We start from the raw sequence: 11,525 nt of genomic DNA, 5'->3' as shown, positions 1-11,525 counted from the left end.
GACTATTGAAGGAGGCTGTGAAGCCACGGACCAGGCCCTCAGACTGGTGGAGTGAAATGGAGACCTGTACCAGACATCTGGACCATGTAGGAAGCCCCGGGGTCGTCAGTGTAAGGAGCTGGTGCAGACTGATCCTCCGCAGGGGACCAGCCGAACCCTGAAGAATATACAGGGTGACATGTTCCCTTCCTCTGTGACCAGTGTGATTCCAGTCAACTGGGACTAAAGAAGGCCAGGATTCTAGGGGAAAATAAATAGGAACTGATTATTTTAAACTCTGAGTGAATGGTGTGTGAGTGAGCAGCTTGACTCACTTGCATTTCAAGCTCGAATTTATGGTTCCATGGCTGGGCACCTCTAAGGTCCCCTAAAGAATATGGAGTCCAAATGGGACCAATCTGTGATTTCATGGTGATTGGCATACGGTCTATTGTGGGATCAGACTACTGTCCAATTGTAAGTCATCCTGACAGGCTGAACCTGCTACAACCCAACCCCATCGCCTCACCCACACCTGACCTCATCACTTGGGGTTACGACCAGATGAGCACCTGTGCAGCCTCTCACTGAGAGGCACGCACCAGGCACATATAAAATGGGTTCTTCTGGGTCAAAGCGCCTGACAGTGCTCCAGACCATGCTTGCTAACTTTAGGGATGGCTTCTCAGGTGACTATGGAGTTCGTATGAAGCTGGCAAAGCTCCAAACCTTTTGTGAGGTAGAATAGCCCACCTTCAACATAGTATGGCCCACAAGGGCATACTGGACCTAGCCATTATCTCCCGTGTGAGAGACATAGTCGTTTGGGGATCTAGGTCATGCAGACCAGTTTCCTTGCATTGACTCCTTGTATATCCTGGCTGCTCACCCACCTGACTGGCTACTGGTTAATGGAAAAGTAAATAAAAGAAATTTGAGGTCCACCACACCTCAGAACTTGAGCTGCCAGAGCTGCCACCATATGTTCCTCTGGTGCACCTTGCCGCCTCGGCCTCCCAGAGACCTGAGTCCAATTCAGAGGACCCCAACAGAAAGGAGGAGGCATCAAACTGAACCCCCTTCCGTGTCATCCAATGGCTCCCTCATTATACCCCTCTTTGCCTCAATGGCCCCGGAGAAAGATATGAACCATTGGGGAAGGTTGCCGAGCTCTGGGAGGCTAACAAGCAAGGAGGCAGGAACCCTGGCTGTGGTGCTATGCCCCCAGCTCCAGGCTCTGGGGCTGCCATTACCACAGGCAGACAGGTCATATGTGGCCAGACCCATACAATATGTGTACCAGCCCTTCACTACCACTGAACTCCTGAACTGGCCACAGCACACCCTAGCATACTCAGAGGAACCACAGGCTGTTATAGAGCTCTTGACCAACATCATGCACAGCCACCAACCCAACTGGGATGATTGCCATCAGCTCATGTCTACCCTCTTCCCTTCTGATGAGCACCGGCAAGTATACCAAGCAGCCAGAGCATGGAAAGTTACCCAAGCTCCACAGCAGACAGCAAATCCAGAGCGATGGGCAGATGAGAGGATCCCAGACACCAGACTGGACTGGGGTCCAAACACTCCCACCGGGCTCTAATCTATCCAGTGTATGAGACAAGCCATCCTGGAGGGAGCCTCCCAGGGGGCACAAGGAGCAGTCAACCTTGCCAGGGTCAGTAAAGTTACACAGAAGCCTGATGAGATGCATAGCCAATTCTATGACCAGTTATGCGATGCTTATCATCAGTATACTCCATTTGACCCTGAAGCCTCCAAGAACCGGTCTATGATCAACACTGCCTTCATCCAACAGTCTGCCTCTGATGTTCTCCCAAAGCTACAAAAGATGGAAGGCTTCGCAGATGCCAATATTGACCAACTCCTGGTATAGTGGTCAAGGTAGTAGCAAACTGAGAGGAGATGGCCAAAAGAGAGAAAGAAAAATATCTGGAGATATGGCACTCAAGGCTATGGCCCTCAAGGAGGGAGGCAGGAAGACCAGAGACCAGAAGGGAGGCCCTAACAGGAGAGAATGGAGAAACCCTCTGGGAAAAAACCAGTGTGCCTACTGCAAGGAGGAGGGACATTGGAAAAATGAGTGCCCTAACAAGAAAGAAAAGGAAAAAGAAAGTATGAGAGTGGCTGCTGCCAAATCCAAGGAAGCCTGCAACCTAGAGACAAACACAGCCTGGGGAAATGAGTCTGACTGAGGGCAACCGGGCTCCCTTTTGATTGGCCCTCAGGAGCCCATGGTCAAGATTGACATTGAGGGCCATCAAATAGACTTCATTCCAGACACTGGAGCAGGTATTTCTACCATGACCACACCAACCCATTGGCTCACCAAGGACTGAATCACCATTATAGGGGCCACTGGAAACAACAAGAAGTACCAGTTCTACAAACCTAGAGAATGCATGGTCAGTGGACACTGGGTCAGGCACCAGTTTCTGTATGTGCCAGAAGCTCCAGGCCCCTTTCTGGGAAGACACTTTCTAAATTATGCACCACAGTATGGATCTGGGACTGCCTGATGTGAGTACCTTGCTGGTGCTAACCTTGGAGGTCAGTCTTGAAGAAGGGTGGCACATACATACCTCCAGGGAACAATAAACCTGTCAGTCCTCAACCATTCCTAGATCACCTCAAGAAGAGGTTCCCGGGCATTTGGGACCAGGATGGGTGAATCGGGCTGGCAACAGGACATCCCCCAATATTGGTCACCATCAAACCAGGAGCTAATCTGGTGTGTCAAAGACAATATCCAATACTTCTAGAGGCCCAGAAGGGAATTGCACCACACATCCAATGCCTACAGGACCAGGGAATCCTGAGGGAAGTGCAATTGGCCTGGAACACCCCTTTACTCCCTGTCAAAATCCATGGTCCAATGATTATCGACCAGTTCAAGACCTGCACGGGGTGAACAAGGCAACAGAGACTATTTATCCTGTCGTCCCCAACCCATACACTCTGCTGAGTTTGATTCCTCCCACCACTAGGGCATTCACATGACTGGACCTTAAGGATGCCTTCTTCTGCCTGCAACTGGTGGAAGCTATCCAGCCCCTGTTCGCATTTGAATGGGAGGACCCTGACAGTGGAGCAAAAGGACAATTAACCTGGAGTAGGCTTCCACAGGGCTTCAGAAATTTCCCCACTATCTTTGGGGAGGTCTTAGTCAGACACCTTGAAAACTGCCTACTGAAAGACTGCACTATCCTCCAGTATGTAGATGACATACTCTTAGCAGCCCCCCACCCTGGAGGCCTGCAAAAACAGAACAGAAGAACTACTCCAATTCCTACAGGAAGCAGGATACAAAGTCTCACAAAAGAAAGCACAAATCTGTCTAGAGGAGGTCATATGCTTGGGATACCACCTGAGCCAAGGGAAAAGAAGGCTTGGAACTGGGAGAAAAGAAGTGATCCTCTGTTACCCACAAGTCACTTGTCCTTTCCACCTCTATGTCCATGAGAAGGGAGGCATAGGATTAGCATCCTGACCCAGCCACTGGGGCCATGAAACTGACCAGTAGCCTACCTGTTCAAGAAATTAGACCCCGTAGCCTCAGATTGGCCCCCGTGCCTCCAGGCATTGGCAGCGACAGTTCTCTTAATACAAGAAGCAGATAAACTGACTCTGGGACAATGCATCATGCTCCGGGTCCCCCACCAAGTAACTTCTCTGCTCAATGGCACTACCAGTCAATGGATGACCAGGGAATGAGTGGCCAGATATCAGGCTTTATTGGGCGAGAACCCGTCAAAGCAGTGAGGATTCCCAATCACACCACATATTTTCCAGAAGAGAAGGGAAAACCTTTTCACTCCTGTGAGGAGATTCTAGATGAAGTCTTTTCTTCCCGGCCCAACCTCACAGACACTGCCATTCCCAACGCTGACCTGGAGCTCAGGAGCCTACAAGAGGGAGGATACTGGACCAGGTATGCAGTGACTACCATCACACAAGTAGTGGAACATGGATGGCTGTCAGACCATTGGTCAGCCCAACAGACAGAGTTATACACCTTCACCAGGGCCCTCACCCTAGCAGATGGAAAAAGAGCCAACATTTACACTGACTTGCGTTACACCTTTGTGACCTTGCATATCCATGGGGCCATTTACAAGGAGAGAGGCCTATTGACATCCAGAGGTAAAGAAATCAAAACCAGTCAACAAATCTTACAATTGTTAGAGGCAGTCTGGAAGCTCCGAGCCCTTGCTGTCATCCACATCTGGCCCATACCAACTGACCAGGCAAGATCAGCCAAGGAAACGGATTGGCAGACAGGATAGAGAAAGAAGCAGCTCTCTCAAAAGAAGTACAAAAGGAAGATGCTACTCCAGCCAAAGTGTTCTCCCCGCCCCCCCCCCACCCCACCCCCAGACCAAACAGAGTACAGCCCACAAGAGAGAGAACAGGCCCATGAAACTGGCTAAAGAGAACTCGGAAGACTGGTTCATAACCCCGAAGGGAAGGATCCTAATAGCAGAAAAGACAGCTCCAGGCCTGGTAAGGCTGGCCCACGACATCACCCATTTGGGCAAAACTTCCCTACAAATTACACAAATGCCTGGTCATTCCCCGATTAGCGACTTTAACTCAGTCGGCCAGCAAGTCTTGCCTGCTCTGCGCCCAACATAACTCAGGATAGGGACCCAAGCCCCTGCTGCTCTCTCAGAAGAAGGGGGTCTACCCATTCCAACACTTAGAGATGGACTTCACTAAGATCCAACCAAGTAAAACTTATCGGTACCTCCTGGTGGTGGTCTGCACTTTCACAGCAGGGTAAAGGCATATCCCACCCTCATGGAAAAGGCCACAGAAGTGTCAAGAGTGCTAGCCAAGGAAATTATTCCTTGGTTCAGGGTATCTAGCAGCATTGGGTCAGACAACGGGCCTGCCTTCATCACCCAGGTAGTCAAAGGCGTATCTCATGCAGTCAGGCTGACCTGAGATTTGCACACCTGGTATCACCCCCAATCATCAGGCCGAGTGGAAAGGATGAACAGGACTATTAAGAAAGCACTAGCAAAACAATGTCAAGAGACAGGCTACACTGGCCAGATGTATTTCCCTTGGCACTGTTCAAAATTAGGTGTACACCTAAAAAATGCGGCCTCTCTCCTTTTGAAGTCCTGTATAGACGGCTGCCACCTGGACAGGCTGGAGACCTTCAGGAGTATGGACAGATTGGCCTCCACAAGTTCCTAAAAGGCTTGGTGCATGCTTCCAGGGAGATTGCCCAGCACCTAGGACACCTGGAGCTGGCCCCTATGACCCTCGGGCCTTTGCATCCATGGAGCCCCAGGGACTGGGTTTGGGTGAAAACCCCAATTAAAGGGAGTCTAGACCCCTGATGGGAGGGAACTTACCAAGTTATTCTAACCACTCCTTCAGCCCTTAAGGTTGCAGGACTGAAACCATGGATTCACCACACACACAGCAAGCCAGTGGAGGATCCAAGCCTGGAGTGGAAATCACGAGCCAACCCAGACCAGCCATTGAAACTGACCTTGACCCAAGGGAGTGCCGATAAGGCCCCAGACAGACCTTACTGATTCTACCAACAGCTGTAATAATAATAAACGATTCACAAACAAACCCTCCAGACCCAGCTGGGGTAAACTGATATGGGAGATCAATCTCTTCGAAGGACAAGAAGGAACTATATTAATTAACTGCATATTCTGTGCTTTGTCAGGCCCTGTCTTGCTTGCTTTAGGTATTGCCCAGCCCGGAGGCCAGCGGATGGGCCCAACTGGGGCCCTCTATCCTGACTTGCTCTGGCTCATCCAGAGATAGCCTATCCAATGTGTATGGCTGAGTACTGCAGAACTGGGACGACTGTGGGGGACCTTCATTGTCCTTTCTATGACACTGGTCATATGTCAATTTTGCCTCTCCAGGAGCTTGAAAAGGGTCCCTCCAAAGGCCAGGGTGTCAGTATTCAGAAGCTATCTTCAAACCTCTTCAACATGAACAAGCAGTCTAAGGCACAGGGAGCAAGAAAGGGAGACCTCTTCCAATTAACAATAGATGAACCACAATGATGGGAAACTAGGGTCTTTGGGCTGGGAGGATTCCTTGAAAATCATTGGGGAGACCCTGCAGTCTTAAAGATCCTTAGGCTTGAGATTAAAGTAGCAAATGTCTCTCTCTCCCAGTTAGTAAAGTTAACTCCTTGGACCCCTGGGCACAGGGGCAAATCCTCCCTCCCTTCTCAGATGGGAATGATTGGCCCCCATTACATTCCCACACCCTTCTCATTAAAATGATAGCTCTGGCAAAGAGCAGCCACCAGCTAGTACAACGAGCAGACCCTGAACTAGGCAGAGACTGCTGGATTTGCCTGACAGCTGGCCAAGTGTCATATGCTAGGGTGGGCCTGATTAACATGTCTGAGATACATGAGCTGGGCCTGGACAACACAACCCAAAGCAACAATACCTGTCTCACAGGCCCAGCTACCCAAATAATTGGAGAAACTAAATGTTTTGGTAACAAAAAGAATTGTACCAATCTGGTAAAAGGAGCCAAAGCACCTAATGGGACTCACTTTGCCTGTCAGGGCGGGATTCACAACTGATACTGGGTGGGGGGGGAGGATAGGAGGGATTGTGCCCTAGTTTTCTTAGTCCTGGATCTGGACATACTTCCCAGGACTGAAGTTGCTCAGTACCTAAACCAACAAGCTGACAGCCAGACCCATTTCTGACAGGACCCCAACCTCCTCGCGGTACTTCTGGGAGTCACCCTGGTGGGAGCAACAGCCATGGGAGCTACCGCTATTGGCCTCCAACAAGTCCAACACAGCCAGATCTCTGAACAAATCCATGAGGATTTAGGATTAGTACAACAGAGTATCGTCACCCTACAGAATCAGTTGGACACACTGGCAGCATAGTCTTAAAGAACCACAGAGGCTTAGACCTGATTGCTGCGGAAAAAGGAGGAATTTGTGTGTTTTTAGGGGAAGAATGTTGCTTCTATGCAAACCAGTCAGGGATAGTGAGAGAAAATGCATGCCAATTAATAGAGAGGATCAAGGCAAGGGAAAGAAACAAGGAAACATTTTGGAATACAGGATGGAAGATTTGGACCCCGTGGGTAGCCCCCAGTGGGCCCACTTACAGTGCTCCTTATGCTATTACTCTTAGGGCCTTGTGTGATAAACTTCTCACCAGGTTCATTCAAAACCAGATGAATGCCGTTAGATTGCAATTAGTGAGACAATGTCAAAGACTGCCTCTAGATGACTCCCCCAAAACGGTCATAAGGGATTATGAGGAGTAAGAGGAGGGAATGATAAAGAAACCCAGGGAAAGATCTGAAGGCAACTCCCTCCCCACAGTCGGCCCGGGTTTCATAGGCATGCTAGTGTGCTATGCTGTAACCTTGAGGTAGTGTGATAAGTTGGAACCTTGTGCTAATATGATATGTTGTAACCTCTTAGCAAGAGGCTAACTGCCACGTTTGCTTTTGTTCTTCCCGCTTGCTTGCTTCTGCATTCTAAGGCATAAAACTCCTGCAGCCTTGAGCTGAGGGGCCGGTGCCATTTTTGGAGAGATCCAGGGTGCTGGCCCACTAGGGTAATAAATCTTCCTTTCCTCCAACCACCTGGGTTTGAATCTTGTTCTTGCTGGTCCAACATTCTTCCCACAACACTTGCACCCTTTTGATCAAAAGAAATTGCCTTGTCAAGATTTTCTGTTTCTCATGTGTCTGTTTTTAGCACTGGAGGGTCTTTAATTCCTTCCAACAATAGGCTGGCTAGGCAGGGCTTTTAGACCCATGCTGAGGGGCAGGGTTGGCTCCTGGGCATACCTCGGTGCCACTGCTGCTGCTTTTGACAGGTTGGTGTGGGTGCTTAAGCATCCTTGTCTCCGAGCTGATACTCCAAGTCTGGTACTGATGGTTCCTCTGATAGGCAGCAGATAAATGGTGGCTACAGGAAAGAATTACTTTAATGTAGCTTTCCAACTCCACTAACCTCTATTTAAGGTTAGGTAGCCAGAGCCCAGAGGCCATCACAGGAAATTCTAAAGTTAGCCACTATCCTAAAGCCTAATCCAATCTTTACCTAACAGTAATCCACATCTTAAACAACTATGTTTGGAGCAGGGAGGTTTTTACAAGTGAATTTAACAAAACAAAGACCCAAACCAAGGAGCTAGACAGAGCAAAAATTAGGAATCTCAAGCAGAAATTTTTCATCAATTAGAGCAGGAACCAGTAGATTACTCAAAGTCTCTCTTAACAAGACAATGACCCAAACAGAAAACCACCTTAAGGGCCAAAGGAAATCGTTGAATCTTCTGCTGGAGGCAAGAACCTAGGCAAACCTCCAATGCCATTTTCCAGCAGCACCTCTGAAGGTTGTTTAAGGCCTGGGGCCTGCCAGGTGGGGCATGCCCTCTCACTAGGAAAAATGCCCATAACATTGGAAACATGGTGGGGGATGAGCTGGGGAGACAACCACCATGGCTGAGGCCTGCCATTGCTAGCCTGCTTCCTGGGTCACATGGCTGCATGGGCCTAGGAATTACAAAGGGAGCAGAGAGAATGGAGAATAGGAGAGGAGGAGAAAGGTGCAGCCGCATAGCAGTCATAGGAAAGAGGCAGCAGCTACCGAAGGACAGTAACTTAAGTCCTCATGGGCAGTCCTGACAGCCCTTTCCACCTGGGCTGGATGGCAAACTTGTGCTCTATGGCACTGGCCACCCCTGTAATTCTGCCCTTCCTGGCTGCATGTCTGTCAGGATTTGGCCACAGTGGTTTGTGGGTGCACACAGTCCCTGCATGCCTTATGCTACATGGGGCTGAGCTAATAAATGCATCCCAGCATCTCCCAGCCGCATGCTGTGGGCAAGACACTGATGCGGAGGGGGAACAGAGCCAGAGGACAGGGAGGAATGGTGTAGAAGAAAACAAATCAATAAACAATAGCATTTTACCTTTTTAACTACTTGGCTGGCTTCACCAAAAATGTTAACGGCGCTGGTTCAGTCTGTGATCAGAAGACTTCCCTGCGGGGCAAGAAACTGTGGCAGGACTCGTGGGTGTAAATGGAATTTATTAAATGCTAGGGAAGAGAAATATAAAGGGAAGCATGGTGGAGATATCGTGTTTCTGCTCTTCAGATACTTTTAAAACCTGCGATAATCTATGGGAAGGGAAGAACAAGGAGATTCCCACCCAATAATTAATGATTTGGCAGGGGCATGGTCAGTTCCCAGCCGGGTGAGGGTGATTCCTGAGCCAAAGCATGGTTAGCCTAAGATGTAATTTCTGTTCTTAATGAGTCCCAAACTTAGCCTGCTCACTTCCAATGATGGAGTTGAGGTAAGCATTTCCTTTTCATTATTTTTCTTCATAATATTTTTATTTTCTCATGAATTTATCTGGAGTGGTCTTTTAAACTGTTCTTTACTTCGTGCCTGCTGATTATTTTGGATTACACAAAATGCCAGCATGGCTTTTATGATTTGCTGCTTCCAAAGGAAATTTAAAGAAATTGATAAATGTATACATTTGGAGAATAAATTAGGCAGGCTCTTTTACAACAAAAATGATTTTCTCAACATGGTCTAACTTTATAATAAGCCAAAATGATTATTCTAATATTGTATATATCTAAATCATAGAATGAGACTCATAGTATCAGAAATCAGATTAAATTACCTTTTTCTTCAATAACACAGCATCACCCAAGCTTAAAAATATTTTAAAGGTGAGATAAAGCAATAGTCCAAGCTCATTTTTCTAGAGAGAAATTCTGCTTATGGGAACCAAATACATTACTTAAAGTTGATAAGACTAGTGAACTGTCTTCCAAAGAAACTGGAGAAAATGCTCTCCCTTGAGAAATTTAAAAGTGAATCAACCTAAGGAAGCTATTCATGAATCAATCTTAAAGAACTAAAATGAATCAGGACCTCCTTAGGATGTCGCATACCTTGTCACTATTTATTCATTTTCCTGTCAGTTTTCTTTGATTGCTACAAAGGCCAAATAAGCAAGAAGTAAAAACTCAACTGAAAAATGCCTCAAGACCAGGATTCCTTGAGGTGGTGGTATCAAGCAGGATGGATACTGAGCACTGGGTATCTGCAATTGGCCACCCCTTACAGCTATGCTAGTGTCTACTGGAACAAAATCAAGGTTCTGTTAGCAAGAAAGAAGAGGAAATGGTTTTTGGTTAGGAAACAAATGTTGTTTTTCACACATTTTTGGTTTGTTTTTGTTTCTCTGAGCTACCTTAATATGGATCAGATCAACATGGAGAATTTGGGACAAGAAATACAGAACTGAAAACAATAGTCTGTGTTGCCTCCACATATTTCCCCAAAAATGTGAATAAAGCAATAAATTTAAGTGTGAAAGAAATGAACAGAAGAAGACTTGGCTTTGAGTCTAGACTCTATTAATTGGTTATGTAATTCTGAATAAGGAATATAACTTCTGTGAATCATATTCCACTTGGATTCAAAACAAAGTAATAGAACCTAAGATAACTACTTTTTCATTCTAGTTATTAAATATCTTAATAATATGTCTTCCCCACATATTATCCAGTATTCTCACATCTGATTGACTTTTTCTGGGTGAGCACCCATTCAATCACCATTTCTAATATTTACATTTCTAATCTTTACTTTGTTCTTATTAGCTATAGTTCCCCTAAAAAGAAAATGAGATCTATACAAAATACAAAACAAGAACCCCTCCCCCCAAAAATAAAACAACTAGCAACACTGCTTCACTTGAGCACTACCAAGGTATATGACAACCAAAGAGTATGCAGCCCCAAAACATGAAGGATTGTTGAGTTGAAGACAATTAAGAAGAAGCAGATACAGGGAAGCTTTCTGCTCCCCTATTTGCTAAAAGCAAAGACAAATGGTATCTTCCCTACCCTACTTCTGCTAGGGAGAAAAAAGTTAAATCACCAAGGACAACTTCAGATCCTTATAAGCCTGGAACCAGAAGAATCTATATTAACAAATTTTACTAACTAGACTTTAACTGTCATTTATTTGCTTTCTTCCAAGTTGGTTCACCTAGAGATTTAGAGCCTTTGTCTTTTCTAAAAATATGTTTTTCTTTGTTGAAGATTCTATAAAAGTTGGATTTCAAAGGTGCCATTTTGTTTTTTTTCTTTATGACTTAAGAATTTTATTAAATACAAAAGTATCCTTATGCTTAAGAATTTTCTAAAAAGAAAAAAGAAAAAAAAAGAATTTTCTGTCACTTTAAGTGGAACCTCCTAAAATTAAAGTTTCTATTTTTTTTAATTGTTTTATTATTCATATGTGCATACAAGGCTTGGGTCATTTCTCCCCCCTGCCCCCACTCCCTTTCTTACCCCTCACTCTGCCCCATCCCTCTCCCTCCCACCCCATCAATACCCAGCAGAAACTATTTTGCCCTTATTTCTAATTTTGTTGTAGAGAGAGTATAAGCAATAATAGGAAGGAGCAAGGGTTTTTGCTGGTTGAGATAAGGATAGCTATACAGGGAGTTGACTC

General features: G+C 46.3%; 1 protein-coding gene across 8 annotated transcripts in view; it reads left to right on the top strand.

Annotated features, from left to right (window-relative positions):
* The window catches only part of LOC141425797 (uncharacterized), a 239,909-nt gene that overhangs the window by 125,569 nt on the left and 102,815 nt on the right, over positions 1 to 11,525 (top strand). For 4 of the 8 annotated variants that reach the window (XM_074083909.1, XM_074083902.1, XM_074083900.1 and 1 more), the window contains one exon: positions 2 to 10,974. The exons of the other annotated variants lie outside the window; for them this stretch is intronic. In XM_074083909.1, coding sequence (XP_073940010.1) covers positions 2 to 9 — 8 coding nt within the window. In that variant the 3' untranslated portion in view covers positions 10 to 10,974. Of the gene's footprint in view, position 1; positions 10,975 to 11,525 lie in introns of those variants that run through there. 8 annotated transcript variants of the gene reach the window in all.

The sequence above is a fragment of the Castor canadensis genome, chromosome 8 (assembly GCF_047511655.1).
Source record: "Castor canadensis chromosome 8, mCasCan1.hap1v2, whole genome shotgun sequence".
Lineage (NCBI taxonomy): Eukaryota > Metazoa > Chordata > Mammalia > Rodentia > Castoridae > Castor > Castor canadensis.
This window is presented reverse-complemented; position numbering and strand designations above follow the sequence as displayed.